Raw genomic sequence first — 21,818 nt, forward strand, 5'->3', positions numbered from 1 at the left:
AAAAATATTGTTATAGACAATATCTTCAAATTTCAGCTATAACCCGTACCATTTTTCCTGGCGCCCTTATTTGATGTATGTAGAAAAATAATTACATTTTTAAGCACAACCGACAACTACAAAAAGCCAAAAAGCTATGCTGCAGCTGTAATTTGTAAGGAGCCCAGGCTACCTGCCTCCAGGTATCTGTGCGACTTGCAGTAAAGCATCCTGTTCCTCTTCCACAGATCTGAGGAAAACATGTTTCATTTCCTCAGCTGATATGTTCATATTTTCCATTAGTGTTAGTCTATTAGCCACAGCAGCGAGGGGGTATAACACAATGACTTTTTCTCTGAATTTTCTTTGCTAGGGAGTGTGGTAGACACAACTCATTTCTACTAATTTGATTATACCATTATATTCTTCAACATTCCATTAGCAAGGCAGAGGCTTAATTCATGAACAGCAAAGAAGAAGCTAAATGCAATAGAAGCAAAAAATGTCATGATCTGAAATAAATGAGAGCTTCCTCGTGGAAGCTGACTACACACTAGCGCTAGGGCAGCGAAGTTGATTCTATTCAATCACTCTAAAGGGGCCCATACACTGGTCGATTTCAGCCATCGATTGATTCTGTGGAATCAATCAATCCATCAGATATCGATTCTATCAAATCTATCGATCGAATTGTGGCCGATTTTGATCGAATATATCTCACAGGATGGAAAATCTAAGTTGATCTGCTGCTGACAGCAGATCGATGGCCCATAGAGTTGCATTGGATCTAATGGTCCAATAATGCATTTAGATCGATTTCTAAAAGATTTCCAATAGATTTAATTCTGAAATCTATTGGAAATCTGTTCCTAGTGTGTGGCACACATCAGATTCCTGTCAGATTTGACTTTAGAGGCATCTGACAGAAGTATATCTGATGGTCGAATCTGCTGCAAATCTATAAGTGTATGGCCACATGTGGTCCTTCCTATCACTCCTTGCCAGCAAGGGGGTCTGGAATCAACAGCTGCTTCCAGTAGTGGTTTCTCACTCAGCTATTTCTCTGGGGGACAGAGTTTGATTGAAATGAAAATTGTAAAAGTGCTGGAGAAACAGTTTCACAGAGCTGGATTAGCCTGGATATTTGCCGGTGCCTGGTTTTGTCACCTGATGAAGGATAGTTGTATCTGTAACATGTAGTGTCTTTTGTCCGCTCAATACAGCAAAGTTTTGCAGCCAGTAGTGTGCCGTCTCAATTTTTTGTTTTGTATGACTTTGATTGAAATGAACCCGAACCAAGTAAAATTACTTAAAATAAACACATAATGTACCTTCAAATGAATATTATATACGTACCTCGCCATCATTTCCTCTCAGAAGCTCACCATTTTCTTCTTACAATTCCTTTCATCTGTGACAACATTTTGGCAGAACTGAAATATATCAGTTGCTGTCAGTTATAACTGAAAGGACAACTGATAAGCAAGGCAATGTCCATGTTTCCCTATGGCTCAAGTGGGCAATATTACAGATTAACTGTAAGCTGGCCCGAAAGCTGTTATGGGATAATTTCCATTTTCAAAATGGAGGACGGAGAATTCCATTGATCACAGAGGACAAACAGGACGCAGGAGAGGAGAAAGAGACTGATGAGTAGTCTACACGGGAGGTAGGTATGACATGTATATTTTTATTTTTACTTTTAATTTTCAGTTCAGGTTTGCTTTAAAACAATTTCACTCTTTCAAATATAACAGTAGAGCTAGATCCATAGGACTGGGATGGTGGCAAATAATTCCAACTTGCATGCAAATGTAATGCTTCAATGGGAACTTAAAGTGACAGTAAGGTCCCCAGTTTAACTTACCTAGGACTTCTTCCAGGTCACACGCTATCTTTCTGCTTTTCTCCCTTTAGGCACTGTGTTCCTCTGAAAGTGTTCTTTGAAGTGTTCGTACTAAGCATGCCTTTGTCGCGGACCCATAGCAGCATACGGAGCATGTTCAGTTTAAATATTTTTTAAACTGCGCAAGCGCAGAACACTCCGGTCCTCCGAAGCGCAATTGAGGACCAGGCATGCAGCTTTTGCAAGAGACAGCAGCTGAAGGGAGAAGAGCAAAAAGACAGTAAGAGACCAGGATGACTACATGGGGCTGGAAGAAGCCCTAGGTAAGTAAAACTGAGGACCTTACTTTAGGATCCTTTCAAACTAAGCCAATCAAAATTAGCAGCTCCACCCTGCCAACACTTCCTCCTTTGCAGCCAGAAGGAGGAAGTATCAGGAGGATGTAGAGGGGTATGCAGCACTGTAGCCAGAGGTAGCAACCGAGGTGAGTTAACCCCCTCTGCCACAACCTACATCCACCACCGCTCAGTTTTTCTTCAGATGGGACTGAATTTTGTTCTCACCCGCTGATCTTTACTGTACTTAATCACTTGAGGACCACAGTGTTAAACCCCCTAAAGACCAGGCCATTTTTCTGTTAATAGGCCACTGCAGCTTTAAGGCCTTGCTGCAGGGCCACACAACACAGCACACAAGTGATTCCTCCCACCCTTTTATCCCCACCAACAGAGCTCTCTGTTGGTGGGGTCTGATCGCTCCCCCTGTGTTTATTTTTATTTTTCTGTAAATATTTGTCATTTATTTTTTAATAAATTTAGCTATTTGTTTTTCCCTCCCTCCCTGCAGCCAGCCAATCATGGCGATCGGCTGTCATAGACTTCAGCCAATGAGAACCGATCGCTCTCTTGTGCCCCAGGGGAACAGCCATGTCACACAGCTGTCCCCAGTACAGCGCTGCTTTAGATCGTAGCGATTTACAGGGTAATTAGACGTGGTTTTGCCATCTAACAGTCTCTGAGCTTTGATCTCCGCTGGGAGACTGAAGGCGGAGCAGAGCTCAGTCTACAAAGCAGGAGATGCGCGCGCAGTTGCCGGCCCCATGACTTGACGCCAATTGGCGTTAGGCGGTCCTGGGGCTGCCGCCGCGGTCATGCCCATTGGCGTGACGTGGCAAAATGAAAGATTGCCTAAACATAGATCGTGCCGAAACCCAATTTTTTCTAAAATAGGTCTCTATAAGTTCCCTTATTTTACCTGTTCTGTGCGCCTTTGCTGAACTGTGCCCAACTGCTAATAGGATTGTGGTCTTTTTTTTTTTAGCTACAGTAACAAGCTTATCTCAAAATGCAAACAACAGAAACTTCCCAATTCAGGCACATGTTGCTGTCAGGCAGGAGGTGAAACTACCTGACAAGCGCACAGCTCAGCTGTGCATTGGGCATTATTATGTAGACTCTTTTTTTGCGTTGGTGTTTTGATTGCACTGAGCGTTCCACAGAGCTCTTCTGAATGCAGCGTGCTCTACTTTGTTGTGTTTAAGGTTTTTATTGTGTTTGAAGAACCACAAAATGCATTACAGCGGCGTTCTGAACACTATGATCGCACTGAGTTTGTGGTGGGTGTGAATCACACTACTGTATATATACCGGTACATAGACCCTAGAAGGAGTCAGCTTTGGCACCTTTCATATTCCTCTCGCTTTACATTTCCTTTCAATTCTTATAACTTTAGCTAAAAACTACATGGAATTAGGACTTTGGAAAGAATTATTTGCAAAGGGCTATGTGCAGCTGCATGTAACAGCCAATTAGCTTCTAGGAGTCTGAAGTGGGGATGATTTCTTACCGCAGCTTTCTTTTGTAATATTATTTTTATCCAGTAAACACAGCGTGTGGCCAGTTAGGATAGACTATAAGGCTTTGTTTCCATCTGTCCGCTTCTATCCGCTTTTTATCAGCACATCAATGTTACAGATTGATACATGTTGCCAAAAAGCGGACAGAAGCGCACAGATGGAAACAAGGCCTAAGTATGTTGGGTACAGCAGCTTACCTGTGGATTTGTAGCAATAGGAAAACCACACGGAAGCAAAACTGAGGGCATAACTGCCTCTGTGCACAAACCCTAATTATTCTGATAAATGACCTCCACTGTCTGTTCATCAACGGCTGCTAAATAAGCAAAAACCACGGGGAAAAGAGATTGCACATAAATGTACTATCCCAAGCATACACAAATTCTTCATTACAAGCAGTGGCGTAGCAATAGGGGGTGCAGAGGTAGCGACCACATCGGGGCCCAGAGGGTCCCACCCCTCAAATACACCCCTCAAATACAGTATTAGCTCTTTATTGGTCCTGTGCTGATAATATTCACTTCTATAGTTGGTTTGAATAGTAGTGATCATTAACACACAGTTTCCCATCCCCTTCTTGCACATGTCTGTATGTATCGAGTAGTGTATGTATTGTAGTTTAGGGGGAAGTCAATTAACTTATCTGTATGTTTTTGCACAATTGTTGCCATATGTTGGTATTACACTTTAACCATATCTTATTGATTATCTGATTGGTTGGTATATGTTGCTGGCATTTGAGCATCGCCGCTGATTTTTTTGCCTTTGTCTGCCTTACTGAATAAAACCAGGATATCTATTATTATTATTATTTTAGCATTTGGTGGCATATAATAATGCACATAAACACAACCATTGTGCTCCTAAGCACGACACAAAGAAATACATACTGTCTATACAGCACAATGGCGAAAGTATGTGACTACAGTACATTATTACTAGGGTATATAAGAATAGAGGCACATTGTGCAACAGAGACACTGATAGTGGTTATTGCCCGATTTCTAAAATAAGCCCAGAATTCCTCGCATTTACCATACCAGTCACAATGAATCCCTCAGTCAATTTAAAAGCCACAAGGATAAAAGTCTTTTGTGCAGCAGACAAAGTAATAGCGCTTAATGGCAGTAACATGGAAGATTGCAGTCAATTTGATAGAATGATTGAAGTCCATTATGCAAGATGCAGTCGTTTAAACAAGTTAATTAGTGTATGAAACAGCTTTAACAGAAGATTTTAGTAAGGTTAAAGAACAACTCTAAACAAAATGACAAATACAGTCCTGACTGTTTTACTCCTGCTTACTTAACCCTATTAATACTAAGGCTGGTATCACACCGGCACGTTGCATTGCGTTGGGTTATAACGTCTGTATAATGCAACCAGAAACAACATTGGTAGTGGCATGTGATGTAACGCAGGCAAGGAAGCAACTGACCAATGTGCACCTTCATTGCCTGACATTGCGGACGTCAACGCGTGCAAGTCTAGCAATGCACTGCATGTTCTGTGTTGTACCAACGGAATCCCTTGCATCACAGAACAACTAATGAGGTTTGACTTTGAATCATTCATAGGTTTTGAATAGGGATGACAAATGAGATGCAAATATTTTTTCTTACATTCAAATTTGACGTAAAATCTGAATCAGCTTTATTCACCAAGCAGCAAAATAAAAAGAGACAGTGTACCAATAAACAATTTGTCAATAACAGCGACCAGTGAATGGCAGCAGCAGCCGCAGCTTAAGAAGTGGGGTTGAACCAGGGGGAGAGTTCAAGGGTTTGACAGCGGAGGGGAAGAAGAAAATATACCTGTGCCTTGAGGTCCTGGTGGAGATGGCTCGGAATCTCCAACCTGATGAGAGCCGACTGAAGAGAAAAAAGCCTGGGCTTGAGGGGTCGTTGGAAATTCCCATTGCTCTGGAGCACAGTATAGAGTTGTGGAGGAGGTCTAGTGGGGGAAAGGGTTTCTGTGAGAGAACGCGGAAAAGCCGCCACGTGTGCTGCTGAGGAGGCGGCGGATTCCGCGTCCAATACGGCGGTTTGCACGCGGAAGCGTGCGTCTGGTAACAGGGCAGAACACGGAAAAGCCGCTGCATGTAACAACAGTAAGGCGGCTGGTTCCGCGTCCAGCGCGGCGGTTTGCACGCGGCAGCGTGTGTCTGGTGTGGCTGAGTCGGCTAGTGCACACAGGCTTAGGAATACGCGCGCGCTGAGAGGCAGAACTCTTATACTGGGCAAGGAGAGATCAGCTGATCACGCCGATCAGCTGACTCCAGAGCAGGTTACTATTGGTTGATCAATTAGGGGTGGTGCCGGAGAGCACTACTCCATATATAGTTACTGCTGACAAGTCTCAAGTTGTCTGCCGTTGCGAACACTACGTGGAAGCACTCAGACCTTAGTCAGATCCAACAGTGTGTTTGAACCAGGTGGACCTGGGAATTCACACTGAGCCAGATTACTTGTACTGTTATTCTGTTTATGCGTAGACTAGTTCCAGGGTGTAGAGACCATGGACCTCACACCCAGACTAGGGAACTTGTGTTATCCATCTGTTATACTTCAGACTAGTTCCAGGGTGTAGACACCACAGACCTCACACCCAGACTAGGGAACTTGTGTTATCCATCTGTTATACTTTAGACTAGTTCCAGGGTGTAGAGACCACGGACCTCACACCCAGACTAGGGAACTTGCGCTATCTATCTGTTATCCATCAGATTAGTTCCAGGGTGTAGAGACCAAGGACCTCACACCCAGACTAGGCATTGTTGATATCTGTTATGACTTACTGCTTTCCTGACTATCCCTTTGATCTCTGATTCGGTACCTCGCATATCTGATATTCCGTTGCCAGACCCTGCTTGCCTTGGATACCGAATCAGCCTTCTGTCTTTGTACCTTATCTGTCCGTGTGTTGCCGACCAGGCGTGCCCAACCTCGAGAGCTATCTTTCCGCTTAAGAGATAGTCTCCAGATCAGATAGTGACATCCACCTTCAGGTGTCACTCACTCTCTGGTCCTTCCTATCTCCAGCCTGACTCCACCCCCTGGAGAGTCTCAGGCTGCTGGAAGGTTCCTGTGCCCTCAAGAGCAGTATTCCTTTACTGCCTATGATCACCTGCTCAGCAGGTGCATTACTCAAAGTATTACTGTTACACCAAACACTCACATTCCTATAGGTGTCTAGAGGTTAGCAATATATTTGTATTATCGGTGATACTGCAGATCACCAATAATCAGATTCTCTCTGCGTGCTGACACCAATCGTTACAGTTTCCCAATGATCCTCTCTGCTGATCTGATGACCCCCCTGAAGTTTGTATCTGTCGCTAGTGAAGGAGCCAGCGTATTATACCAGGATGGAAGAAGAGGGGACAGACTCAATAGTGGTGGAGTAGAAGGACCTTAGAAGTTCCTGAGCCATACCAAATATCTTTAGTTGGCAAAGGAAGATTAGTATCTGATTGGCTTTCTTCTGGGTAGAGGCAGTGTTGGCCTTCCAGCTCAGGTCATCGGAGATGGTTGTGCCCAGGAGGCGGAAGCTGGATATTCTTTTGACTTCAGTGCCATGGATGTACATTGCAGGTGGGTTGGGTGGCGTGCTTTCTGAAGTTGATGATCATCTTGCCGGTTTTGGCGCTGTTGAGGACCAGCTTGTTCTCTTTACACCGGGGGCACATTCTCTCAACCTGCTGATCATTTTTAGTTACAAGGCCAACGATTGTGGTGTCATCAGAAAATTTGAGGACTTTTAGCTTGCTGCAGATAGGCAGTTATTCATATAGTTGGAGAACAGGATCAGTGACAGGACACAACCATGTGGGGCTCCATGATTCATGGGTTCAGGGTGCGATGGATGCCAAGTTCCACCAGGTTGTCTTGTAGTAATTGGGGACATATGGTATTGACAGCTGAGCTTTAGTTCAGAAGGAGGATGCTAACGTACAAGTCAGGTCTATACAGGTGGTCAATGGTGAGCTCCCGGCAAATCTCGATGGCATTGTCAACGGTCCTGTTTGCTCTATATGCAAACTGGAATGGGTCCAGAAGGGCCAAACTAGAGTGCTTGAGAAGGGACAGGACCACACATTTAAAGGTCTCCATGATGAGAGATATAAGACTCCTTGCTTTTTAGGGACAGGGATAATGGTGGGCTTTTTGAAGCACATAGGGACCTTGCTTTCACACAGTGACTTGGCATAATGACGTTGAGGATGGCAGCCAGCTGCTATGAGCAGGTTTTCAAGCATGCTGGCTGCCATATTTATTTCCTTTTAAACAATGCAGATTACCTGGATGTCCTGCTGATACTCTGTCTCTAAGGGTCCATAAACATGTCGGATTTTTCCAAACGACCGGTCGTTTGGACGTTTGAACGTCCGGTCGTTTGGACATCTAATCGGGCATGTGTAAGGTCGGTCGTTCACCTGATAAGACTGGTTTTGATGGATCCGCTTGGCAGATAGTTCAAATCCAGTCTTATCAGGTGACCGACCGACCGTACACACGCCCAATTTGATGTCCAAACGACCGGACATTCAAATGTCCAAACGACCGGTCGTTTGGAAAAATCTGATGTGTGTATGCACCTTAACCTATTTTGGTTCCTGGACATAGTTTCTACGTCCAGGAACCATGCGCGCTACCGCGCGCTCCCGCGGCCGATCGCGCGCGTGCACGCGCACTCCCGGCCGCGGATTCGGTAGCCAGGGAATCAATGTATCGGGCTACGGAGCCCGATCATTGATTCCTCTCCCCCGCTGAAAAAGCGACAGCTTCTCTCAGAAGCTGCGCCTTTTCTGGCCGTTCCCTTCCCGATGTGCCACTCTAAGCGTGTGTTACGCTTAGAGTGACGTCATGTAAACAAACTCATGGCCGCCATCTTGTGGCCAAAAAGTAATACTACACCTGTAAAAAAAAATATTTTAAAATTAACACACATTTACATTATAAATCTATTGTTTACCTCCCACCCTCCCAAAACTACCCAAATAAAATGTTTACAATAAAAAAAAAACAAAAAAAAAAAAAAACATTACAATAAAAAAAAAAAAAACATGTAAATATTTACCTAAGGGTCTAAACTTTTTAAATATCAATGTAAAGATGAAATATTTCTATATTTTTTTTATTTTAAACTTGTAAATAGCGATAGATGCAAAACGGAAAAAATGCACCTTTATTTCCAAATAAAATATTGTCGCCATACATTGTGATAGGGACATAATTTTAACAGTGTTATAACCAGGACATATGGGCAAATACAATACGTGAGTTTTAATTATGGAGGCATGTATTATTTTAAAACTATAATGGCTGAAAACTGAGAAATAATGAATTTTTTCAGTTTTTTCGTATTCTTCCTGTTAAAATGCTTTTACAGTAAAGTGGCTCTTAGCAAAATGTACCCCCCAAAGAAAGCCTAATTGGTGGCGGAAAAAACAAGATATAGATCAGTGCATTGTGATAAGTAGTGATAAAGTTATAGGCTAATGAATGGGAGGTGAACATTTCTCACGTGAAAACGACGGAACCTGAATGGGTTAATACTAGTAGTCATAGACCCTGAACAAGCATGCAGATCAGATGTTTCTGACAAAAATCTAATAAGATTAGCTGCATGCTTATTTCAGGTAGATTCAGATAATACTGATTCAGGACTGCCCAGCAACTGGTATTATTTAATAGGAAACAAATATGGCAGTCTCCACATCCATCTTGTTTCAGGTTTCCTTTAAGCTGAAGACTAGCAATGATCAAATAATTAGACAAATATGCAAATTTTGGTTCAGCACCAACCCGAATTTGTGGAAAACTGAACTGGAACTTTACAGTGAGCTAATTAGCTTATTAACTGGCCACTGGTTAATTAGCTCACGATTCCTGAATTAGCAAACTGCAAAGTTTCATTTCTACTCATGCAAATTTCTGTTCGGGTTTCATAAATTAGCATATTTGTTGAATTATTTGCTCAGCACTGCTGATGACACACCAAGAGAGTCTTCTGAGTCTGTCCGTAGAGGCCTTTGCAACAACTTCTCAATCAAAGGCTATCCGCTACGGGAATATAAGTCACATTAGGCTATCAAGCACATATTCTGCAGCAGTTTTAAACTGGTTAAAACATTAAACTGGATGCACACATCACAGTCTGACTGTGTAATCTGCAAAGAGACTGAATGGTATGAAAAGGAAACAGTCTTACAATTAAACTGTATAATTTGAAAGAAAAGACTGTACACTGTGTGCTACTTCAATCTGCTTATCTCTAATTAATATTTTTCTAATAAATTCATTGTAAACTGGATTGAGTAGACGCTCCTTCCACTGTTTCATAGATTGTAGTAGAGAAGTATGCAGGCTTTTCACATTCACCTCTGATTCATTGTACAGCACTGCATAATATGTTGGTGCAATGATAATACAAGAATACAATACTTGTATACATTGACATCCAACTCTTAAGGTGCCAGGCGATGTATGAGCAGAGCGACCAAGAGACAGATTCTGATCAGAGAGAGATCTGTTGTCTGCCCATACACCGTAGCCTGATTCCCGATCGATTTCAGCATGAAATCTCTGGGGAATTGGCCTTTTGACGCCGCATCCGCTGCCTCGCTTCCCGTTGCTGTCACCACTTATGCAAAATGTGCCCCCCAGTACAGAGCAGGATAATCCACCAGGCAACCTAGGCATGTTCTTGGGGACTAGATGGTGTCAAGTGGCTCACCTGCCACCTTCTTTGACCTCTCTCTACTTCAGCTTACCAAAAGGACCACAAGGAGGCCCCAAACCTATTACCTTGCCAAAGGCCTCATTGCATTCTAATCCATCCTTGCCCCGTGAAGTATACTTTACTTGTCGGTGTCTGCCGCTGGCATTCAGGACGGGCACTTGTCTATGCATTGTTGGGTTGGCTACAACTTAAGGGAAATAGATATCGGTGATAGAGACAGTGCCCAGTCTGTACCACTTTGTGCAACATTTTACAATAGGGGGGACAGCACCAGGGGGTTCCATTGCACTCACTGCTCGTCCCATTACCACCATGCACCCAATCGAGCATGTCAGCCCTACAGCTTCAATGTTACTGCTTCTTTTTACATGTAAAAGTTTAGCAGAGGCTTGTATTACCCTACTTCCGAGGCCTGCCTGGGCAGATAAGGATTGGTGTCATTATTTTATTGCACAAATTAGCAGAGAGCAAACAAAAGTTTTCATCAGCAGGGAGGTGGGAAGACTGGATACTGTGCTTTAAAGTAAACCAGAGATCAAAATAAATAAAGAATCAATACTTACCTGGGGCTTTCTCCAGCCCTATAAGCTCGTCTGAGTCCCACGCCGTGATCATCCCTGGTAACTGGCTCAGTCTGGTCCAGTCTGGGTCTTCTGCACAAGCTCCAGGTAAGTATCAATTCTTTAATTCTTTTGATCTCTGGTTTACTTTAAAGAGTTTAGAGAAGTCATAGATGCTATCTCCACACCTTAACCTGAATAAATAATGGCCAGCTAGAAGGGGAGGAGGGGGGGGGGGGACATGGCAGCTCTTATAGCTATTAAAAACAAGGAGAAACTGCAGGGGGAAAAAGTAGCGCTTGGTTCCCTTTTATTGTGTTTTGACTAAATAGTGAACCTCTGACTATGAACAAGAACACAAGTGATGGGATCTGAGAATCGTGGTCTACTTTCCTGTATGATGGCACCTTCAACATTTCTGTCCTGACAAATTCATAACATATGGTTTCATCACATCTACCTTCATTCTATGCAACTATACCATTGTAATAGTACAATGAATGTGTAAAGTATTGTGATTGTTTTCATAAGGAAAAACAAACGGACAATTGAGTACATGACATTCATATGTAAACTGTGCAAAACAAAAGATAACTGATAAGCAGAAACATAATCTAGGCCTAGACTAGTACATGATGCAAACTATCCACAAAGTCCCTGAAAATACAGCACAAATAACCTGGATGAATCATTACATACAGAATATATGAGCACAGTGTATTGGCTACAAAGGTCAAGGACGCAGCCTGAGGGAGGAATCAAAATGTCTTGTGTGTTGTGAGTATGAATGTGCTCTGAGCAGTATTATTTATTAGGCTCTGGCAATCGGCAAGCACAATCACTGCAGAAGAGAGACTTGTTACATGGCACCTGGTCACACAACATAGCAGACGACTAGAAGAATACACTACTTAGGAAAACAAGCATATTTTATGCCTGATTCTTGGCGGCAGCACTTATGTGAACCGTGTGATTGCCACTCATGTTGTCACCCAGGAATAAATGAGCCATGTGTGCCAGACACTTAATCATAACAAACAGGGTAACTTATATAAGTGCACGACAAGCACACAGATGGCAGTGGTTAGAGAACAGGAAAGAGACACATACGGACCTGCTGTGTGTGCCAGAAACTTCATTCTAACATATGTAAATCTATTTGAGACAGCAGTATGGACCCCTTCAAGTTCAAATCCCACTGGCTTCTGAGAAGGCCCTGTGTGGTAGAAATGTGGCTTATTTACTATTGTATTTTGTACCTCCACCCTTGTGGGTGAGATGCCACTGCCAAGCCTACCTCCAGGAGAGAAGCTCCGTTCAGTCATAAAGAGGACCTGTAACGAAGGATTGAACTTCATCCCCATCAGTGGCTGATACTCCCTTTCCCAAGAGAAATATATACCTTTTCTCGGATAGATCATCAGGGTGGTCTGTATGGCTGTTATTGTGGTGAAACCCCTCCCACAGTGTGATGTCAGGACCTAGGTCCTGCCAGTTTCCTGTCTGTGAGCCTTGTTGCATTGTGGGAAATAGCAGTTGTTTCCAACTGCCAAGCAACCAGTATTTCCTTCTATGTATATGTACGGTATATCTATAAAAAACAAAACAAAACAACCTTTTAGCCTATCACTATGTTAGTGGTTGTAGTTATAAATAATGGCAGTTGGTGCTGTCTGGTTTTTTTCTTGTCTGCCGGTAGCAAGGATGATGACATGAAGGTTGATTGTGGATAAAACAACATGAACAAATAAATCACTTGGTGAATATAAATCATTTCTTGAACTCTCTTCTATTTTTCAACTTCTCACATAACAATATATTAACTTGTTTTTTTCCCCCTTTTCGCTAAAGTTTCTCTTAATGACAACTTTTCAGCAGTTCTTCTGTCTATTTCATCATGTGTTCCAGGCCCCAGATCCCAAGCCATCTACTGAGCCTTCCACCGGTAGCAGCAGAACTCCAGGGCACTGCAGTGAGTTTTATAAAGTATACCCAATAAACAACACAATATAGAACTTCCAAGTGGTGGAATAAAGTGGGAGGGAAAGTCATTTACATTGTGGATACATAAACATGTAAAATAATGCTTGGTAAACATAACTGGGAAACCACTCGAGAGACAGAGAGTGAAGGACAAAAACTAAGAGGAAAAGAAATGAACGAGGAGCATGGGACTTCCACCAGGCATCTCATTGGCCTGTGGATCCTCTTGTAACCAACCTAATTCAGGATAGATGGGCAAAAACATGTCACTGGGAAGACCACAATCTGGAAAGGCCAGGAAGTGACACCAACCCTGAAGATGATATTTCAAGCGAGACCATTTGCTCAGCGGAAAAAGCAAATCCCAAAAGGATGATTTTCCCTTACTGAAGGTTCCATATGTCGGGACTGGTGGTAGGACAGACTGGCATGGTGCCAAAGAAAAAGCTGTTCTGTCTGCCAAAGTTTTATCGAAGGATGAAAGATACCAGTATGGTGAGGCAGGAAATCACCATGTACATATGTGTAAAAGTCAATCTGAAAAGTCAGAAGCACATGTCATGGGGAGCTGCCTAGACAACTCTGCAAGACTTACAGCAAGGTCAAAGAGCTATTTGGTTTGGACACATGACATGTTGTGTTTTTTTGCCACTTGGTAATAGAACCGTGTGTCAAATACTGACTCCTGCAGCCGGGGGGCTGAATTGCTCACCAAGCACGCAGCTCCATTTCCCATGTGAAAGAGGCCTTGTAGATGCTGCACAAAGGCTATGAATCAAAGTGCTTGGACCATTTCCAAGATTTTTCTACCTCATTGCATAAAGCAAACAGAAAAAGAAACAGGTCTAATTTGTATTTGGTGACCGTATTTACATGAGTAAAAGGTTTTGCTGATTGCCGTTAGGTACACTATGCTTGTGACATTTTGTCAAATAAAAAATTTCTACGGGAAATAACCCATTTACCAAGTGCAGTTGGCACAGTGGCAGCTGCTAATCAGTGGCTGCTACTGCTACAGTGGTGACTGTTAACCTACAGGAAAACAAAGGGGGAGGAAGAGCGGCGATACAAGGTGGCCCCTGCATGTGGCAACTACAGCCTGGAATTAACAACTGTAGTGAGCTCTGGGGGCCACCCGAAAAGGCTTGGGGTGCGAGATCTTGCCCCTCCTGGTGTTTCCCTGGGCCCTGCAGCTCCCTAATGCTGGGCATAGTAGTGTGTGTCTGCATTACTTGCTGGATGTTTGGAAAACTGATCACAAACCTGTGAGCAGCACTTTAGGCTATAAAGAAAGGTATGGAAAATAGACCAGTAGCATGTCGCCACAATTGTACTTTCTGTCTATGTCCAGTCTTCTGGGGCGGCACTTGTAAATAACAGGTAGACGGAGGTCCTCAGATCTCTTGGGGGTGACGCAATGTCAGTAATTCATCAAAATTCCATCATTATTTTCATTTATCCTTTTCGTATCCAGTTTAGCAGAATACATGGCGTATTGGAAAGCACTCTTCCCTGGCAGCACCAGTGTCCCCGCTTTACATCTGGGCCAGGGGTCCTCAAGGACACTAACTGCATGGAGTTTGTATGTTACAGTTTTCCCTGTGTTTGCATGGGTTTCCTCCAGGTTCTCCAGTTTCCTTCCATATTTCAAATACATACAGGTAGGTTAGTTATTCCCCGTTCCGATCATATCATTGATCTTGGACTACAATAGGAACATAGATAGGACAAAGAGTCTCGGCGCTTTGTCAATGATCACGTTTGGCTACATGATCACGATCTGCAGGCAACATCTCGCGATTCACTGCAATTTGCGCTTGTGATTCCCATTCAATAGAACAAGAATCAAAGAGCAATCGCCCCTGAAACGCTGCATGCAACATGTTTGCGATCGCAACCGCGATCCTGTGAATGTATCCATAGGGATACATTGTAGCAGCGCTTTGCTGATAAAGTACTGAAGAATCTCCCCAATGTGAACCCGCCCTGAGCATGGTAGGGATTAGACTGTGAGCTCCTCTGAGGAACAGATAGTGACATGGCTATATACACTATGTAAAAGCGCTATATAAATACAGAATAATAATAATATATCCTTGGTAACGCCTGGCTGTGCAATTGTTGATAGCAGATGGAAGTTATTTAAACTTGCAGCCACTAATGCAATAAATAGTGAGGCAATAACTACTGTACTTTTTGGACTATAAGACTCACATTTTCTCCCCCAAAAGTTGGGAAAAAAGTCACTGCGTCTTATAGTCCAAATGCAGGGAGGTCCTGACTTGTGAACGCTGCCAATACGAACCTCCAAACCGCTGCAATGTCGGGGACCCCTGTACTGTGCCCATGCAGAGGAGGACACGGGGACAAACGGAGGACACAAAGGGGGCATAGAGGAGGACACAAGGGGGTTCACATAGGGGCATAGAGAAGGACACAGTGGGACACAAAGGGACATAGAGGAGGAGACAAGGGGGACACAAAGGGGCATAGATGAAGACACAAGGAGGACTGAGGAGGACACAGGGAGACACAAGAGGTACACGGGGGCATGAGGTACAAAGGGGGCATAATCCACAAGAAGCCTCTTCACCAGGGATGCACCAGGTTTAGTATATATTTTTTCCATGGTTTTTGTCCTTGATAAGACCTAGATCCGTCTTATGGTCAGGAGCGTCTTATAGTCAGAAAAATACGGTACATCCCTACTGAACAAAGAGCAATCTGTACTGTATGTGAACAAAACCACATAACACACTGTCAGGCAACGAGCAAAGTTTTGTATCCCGCTGCAGTCATCGCTGGCTGCAGAGTGAAATGAGAGCAGTCTGTATAACAATTACAAACAAATACATATGTTGTAACAATATGTCATTAAGGGATACTGTAGGGGGGGGTCGGGGGAAAATGAGTTGAACTTACCCAGGGCTTCTACTGGTCCCCCACAGAAGTCCTGTGCCCGCGCAGCCACTCACCGATGCTCCGGCCCCGCCTCCGGTTCACTTCTGGAATTTCAGACTTTAAAGTCTGAAAACCACTGCGCCTGCGTTGCCGTGTCCTCGCTACCGCTAATGTCACCAGGAGCGTACTGCACAGGCGCAGACCATACTGGGCCTGTGCAGTACGCTCCTGGTGACATCAGCGGGAGCGAGGACACGGCAACGCAGGCGCAGGGGTTTTCAGACTTTAAAGTCTGAAATTCAAGAAGTGAACCGGAGGCAGGGCCGGAGCATCGGTGAGTGGCTGTGCGGGCACAGGATGTCTGTGGGGGACCATTAGAAGCCCTGGGTAAGTTCAGCTCATTTTCCCCCGACCCCCCTACAGTATCCCTTGAATGCTTGGATATCCTCTAACAAAGCAAGGCCTCTATTCCAAGGGAGCAAAAACAGGATTAAAGCGGACCTGAACTCAGAGCTTCCTCTCTGCTCTAAACGACTTCATAATAAGCTTTAAAGAAAAACATTTCTTAGTTACAGCTGATACAAGTCCTACAATAAATCTCCTGTGTTTCTACTTCCTGATTTCATGGAAGCAGACATACTGATAACCTCCTGTGCTTTTAAATGAGCTTATCTGCCGTGGCAGTCAGCTGGCAAAGTGGAGAGATCAAATTACAACTTGTGATTAGACACAAATGAGGTGGAATTAGACAGGCTAAACTCTTTAAATACATACAGGGTGCATTTCTCTCTGTTTTCCTTCTGTCCTGTGCAAAAGTTCAGGTCCACTTTAAGATGAAATGGGGTCCTAGGCCAGTGATCTGCAAACTTGGCTCCCCAGCTGTTAAGGAACTGCAAGTCCCACAATGCATTGCAGGAGTCTGACAGTCACAGTCATGATTCATAAAGGCAAATGCATTGTGGGACTTGTATTTCCTTAACAGCTGGAGTTTGCAGATCACTGTCCTAGGCAAGATAGCATTGTTTTGGCCCACTGTTGATGATAATCTGGCATTTTTAGTAAGATTAGGTGGGGGCTAGCATCCACCAGGCCCCTAGGCTCTCTCCAGGCCCTGGGCAGCTGCCTAGGTTTTCCTTGTGGATGATCTGGCTCTGCACAGGAGGCTGAACTGTGTGCTTGTTGGGCAGTTCAGGTCAGCCTCCCGGCTGCCAGTGCAATGACAGCTTTTGCTGCCCATCATGTTTTGCTGCTATGTCAGTGCATTTTCTCATGAGCATGCGCAGCAGGATCCTTTTTTCTCCTGCTGCCTACGTCACTGCACTGCGCGTCATCACACACATGCGCAATGTATTCTCAATTACAGTTCAAATTTCAATTACAGTTCAGTTCTAAATTATTTAAACTATAGACCTCTTGCAGACCCTACACATCCCAAAGGGTTTGAGGGTATGGAGGGGACCCCCGATCCACCTCTGTGCAAATTTGCGGCCTCCGAGACCTGCTGGTTCCCAATATATGACATCTTGTGAACCAGCAGGGCTCAGGGGCTGCAAATTTGCACAGAGTAGGTCCCCTCCATACCTTCTAAATTTGGGGTGTGAAGAAGACCTACAATTTAAAGAACTTAAGGTGAACTGTAATTGAGAGTACATTGCACATGCGCATGATTACGCGCAGCACAGTGACGTAGGCAGCAGAACGGAAGCAAAAGCTGTCACTGCACCAGCCACAAGCACCAATGAACTGCAATGACATGTAGCCGAATGGCAGCGGTTGGTAACATTGCTTTACCCAGCAGGCGAAAAACGTCTCATTTTACATCTGAGGATAGCAATCACCATGATCAGATGCAACTTTATGGGGAGCCGCCTATCCACTGCCTATGTGGAGAGTTGGGAAGCACCCAGCTGGTGAACTAGAGCAGCTGACATGTAGTGAATTCCACTAACCATGGGAAAAAAGGCCTAAAACATACAGATGTTTAAGAAGTGCACTATGCCTACAAATATACTGTACGAAGTGTATTGTGTGTCACAGCACACCTGCAGGCTGAAAAGCTGCCCACCTGACACGCATTGAGCACGCCTCAACACACAAGTTGAAAAGAAGATCAGTACACAAATATACTCCATTATGTATTATGTACAAGGTCATACATAGGATGCAACTGCATGAGAATGAATGCAACACACCCACACACACACCATGACCATGACAGCAGCTCACAAGGTGAACACAACAATAACAGAAAAATAAAGACGTGTTAGGCACAGGATTAAATAAAGAACACATGAATTGTATGAACTGTATGAGTGCTGCCCTCTCTTATAAGAAACGTCAAGCATTTGATCATACACAGAACACAGTAACAGTGGGAGTACAACACCCATACTGAAAGCCTTTTGATGCTTACTGGCATATCAAGAGATGATAACACTAACCCTCAAATAGGAAGTGTCAGATATATGATCATACATAACCAAACAGTATGTAAGCCTTTGAAAGGCTATAACAGTAGCTCAAGCATAAGAAATGGCAGGCACTTGGTTATACAAAAAAGCTCAGGAACAGTCTGATTACAACACACACTTAAGCCTTTGATGGTAGCTGGCACATCCGAGGACATTAACAGTAGCCCACAAATGAGATGTGACATGTGATCATATATAGAACAACACCAAGCAAGCCTTTGATGGACTATAACAGTAACTCACACATAAGAAATGTCAAACCCTTGACCATGCATTAGTCTGAGTACAACACGCATTGCAAGGCCTTGCTAATAACTGGCACATAAAAGGACTAACTCACAAATAAGAAGAATGAATAACACACACACACACACACACAACAACGTGATATTCTTTTATAAACTGTAATAGTAACTCACACGATAACTCATGCACAAGAAAAGTCAGGCACTTTATTGTACATACAAACACTATGTAAGCCTTTAGTGGACTATAACACTTCTTGTGCCAGAAACATAAACACACAGAGAGCACAGGAAGAGTATGAGAACAACACACAATGTAAGCCCTTGTTGGTAGCTGGCACATAAAAGAACAAAAACAGTGACCCATCAATAAAGAGAGATTCTACCTACTGTACTGTAGAACAACACTATGTAAGTCTGATGAACTGTAACAATAACCCAAAGCTACACATAAGAAACATCAGGCATTTGATCACACAAAGAGCACAGGGACAGTTTGAAAACAACACACCACCAGCCTTTCATAGTAGATGGCATATAGAGGGACAATAACTCACAAGTAAGAAGAGTCAGAAATGTGATCATACATAGAACAAGTTGATCCAAATAACACTAGGTTAGCCTTTGATGTGCTATAGTAGTAAAGCACACATTACAAATGACAGAAGCTTGGTCATACAAAGAGCACATGAACAGACTGATTACAGGCAGGCAGTACACATTGTGAACCTTTGGATGGTAGCTGGCACATAAGGAGAGATCACCAGTAAGCCACAAATAAGACATATCAGACTCTTGATCACACAACGCATAGGAACACTTATGCCTGACAGAGGCACATAAAAGGACTATAACAAAATCCCACAAATAAAAAGTGTCAGATACATGATCATGCATAGAGAAAAACTACATAAGCCTGTGGTGGACTCTAGGAATAGCCCACATATAATAAAAGTCATAGGCATGATCATACATAAAGGAACACTACATAAGCCTTTGGTGAACTATAGGTACAACACATATAATAAAAGTCAGTGACATGATCACACATAGAGACACCTTTCCCCTGTGGTGGACTATAGGAATTACCAACATATAATAAAAGTCAGAGACATGATCATACATATAGGAACACTAGTAAGCCTGTGGTGGACTCTAGGAATAACCCACATATAATAAAAGTCAGAGGCATGATCATACATGAACACTATGTAAGCCTGTGATGGACTAATGAAAGTCAGAGGCATGATCATACATAGAGAAACACTATGTAAAGCCTGTGGTGGACTATAAGAATACCTCACATATAATAAATGTCAGAGACATCATACATAGAAGAACACTACATAAGCCTGTGGTGGACTATAGGAATAACCCACATATAATAAAACTCAAGAGGCATGTTCATACATAAAAGAACACTAGTGAGCCTGTGGAGGACTATAGGATCACATTGGCATGATCTTTCACTGAAGAACACACAGTAAGCCTGTGGCGGACCATAACATTTAACCCACAAATAACAAGTCACAGAGACATGATCCTCCATGAAAGAGCACTATGTAAGCCTGTGATGGACCACAGCAGTAAGCCGCACATAAGAAGTGGCAGGCACATGACCCTGCACAGCGCACATGAAGAGTATGTGAGTGCATACAGACATACACAGAGCAGGTCTGTAGAGTGTGTGGAGGAACACTGTCTGCTCAGATATGTGACTTATGATATGAAGCATGCTGGACAAGAAGTGTGATCAGGAGGTGCATTGTGTGCAGCAGCAGCCAGCATAGGGGGGTATAGCAGGTGACACACACCAGCATGGGATGCTCCTGGTGACATGTACAGCTGGCCCTGGGGGGACACATTTCTGTCCCCCCCATAGGCCCTTCCGTGTCCTTCTTACAACCCCCCCCCCCCCCCCATTACGTCCCCGGTCCCCCGTGTCACCTGCACGTTACACGTATACTCCGAGTCGTCCAGCAGCCGCACGGTGCACACACACGGGAGATCCAGACTGCGGCTACTTCCGCTCATCAGGCGAGTCAGCATCATCCCGAAACCGGGCACGAAGCGGGCACACACCCGCTCCGGGTCACTGTGCCCCCGCCGGGCTGCGCTGCAGACACAGCCCGCCTCCCTCGCCTCTCCGAGCAATCCGGGCGGCCGCAGGACTGACAGGCAGCTCGCCAGCCAATGGGGCAGCGGGATGTGGAAAGAAAGGAGCGCTCTCCGCTAATTGGTGTTGGGGGCGGCCTGTGGGCGGGGCTAGCATCCCCATCATCACTACAATAATTGTTGGTACCCAGAGAGGACGGTGACACTGATCCATGTATGTGGAGGCTGCAGGGGTACAGAGCAGGGTACAGTCCTGCGCACAGCTGCCTGACTATGCAGCGTCTCAGTCTCACCGCAGGCTGACGCAGAACTCATTCATTTTATGCATGCTTTATTTATAGATGTGTGACTACATAGTACTACAGGAATCACAGAAGCCAGTCAGTCTGTCAACAATTCGTAAATATTCAGTCTGTAAAAAATGCAGAAATTGTTCAGTTACAACACTTGCACACAATTCATTGTTAGCCCCTGACAGTGCATATTTAATACGGATGTCCAGATAAAATGTACTTAGTCTGCCTGCTAGACAGTGCCAGGCGTTCTGTATGGCACAGCTCTACCTTGTTATGCCAACATGTTCAGGTTTTGTGAGTCTGCAGAGAGCATTAGGACCTGGGGCCGTATGTCACGGATCTATAACCAGAAGCCCTGATTCTCTCCACTTGCTAATACTGATGGATCAGTTTTTTTTATTTATAACTGAATACATGATGCTTAATCCTTCCTCAACAGTGCAAAGTTCATAAAGCAGCCTCATGATCACAACATGATGACACAACATCCTCTACAGTTGAAGAAGTGAGATAATTTTCTTTCTTAAAGTGTACCTGTATGGAAAAGAGTGCCCCAATTAGATACCTAAGTAGAGGGAAGGAAGCCTATGGATAAGCCAGACGCTTCCTCTGTCGCCCTAACCATGAGCGTAGCACTCACGACCCCCACCATCGCAGGTGCAGAAGAGCAGTAGAGAGTCACAGGATGAGAGGGTTGGAGGGTGATTAATGAGACTACGGGAATAATTCTTTAGTGAGCACACAGGATGTTGGCAGAGGTTTGGGGGAAAGGGCAGCAGGTTGCACAAAGGTTTGGTGAATGGAGTGGAGCAGGTGAAGACA

General features: G+C 44.0%; 1 protein-coding gene across 3 annotated transcripts in view; it reads right to left on the minus strand.

The window, feature by feature from the left end:
* FRMD5 (FERM domain containing 5) overlaps positions 1–21,818 on the minus strand; it is a 173,749-nt gene that overhangs the window by 112,380 nt on the left and 39,551 nt on the right. For 2 of the 3 annotated variants that reach the window (XM_068274976.1, XM_068274975.1), the window contains exon 1: positions 20,533–20,683. The exons of the other annotated variant lie outside the window; for it this stretch is intronic. In XM_068274976.1, coding sequence (XP_068131077.1) covers positions 20,533–20,637 — 105 coding nt within the window. In that variant the 5' untranslated portion in view covers positions 20,638–20,683. Of the gene's footprint in view, positions 1–20,532; positions 20,684–21,818 lie in introns of those variants that run through there. 3 annotated transcript variants of the gene reach the window in all.

The sequence above is a fragment of the Hyperolius riggenbachi genome, chromosome 3 (genome assembly GCF_040937935.1).
Source record: "Hyperolius riggenbachi isolate aHypRig1 chromosome 3, aHypRig1.pri, whole genome shotgun sequence".
Classification (NCBI taxonomy): Eukaryota; Metazoa; Chordata; class Amphibia; order Anura; family Hyperoliidae; genus Hyperolius; species Hyperolius riggenbachi.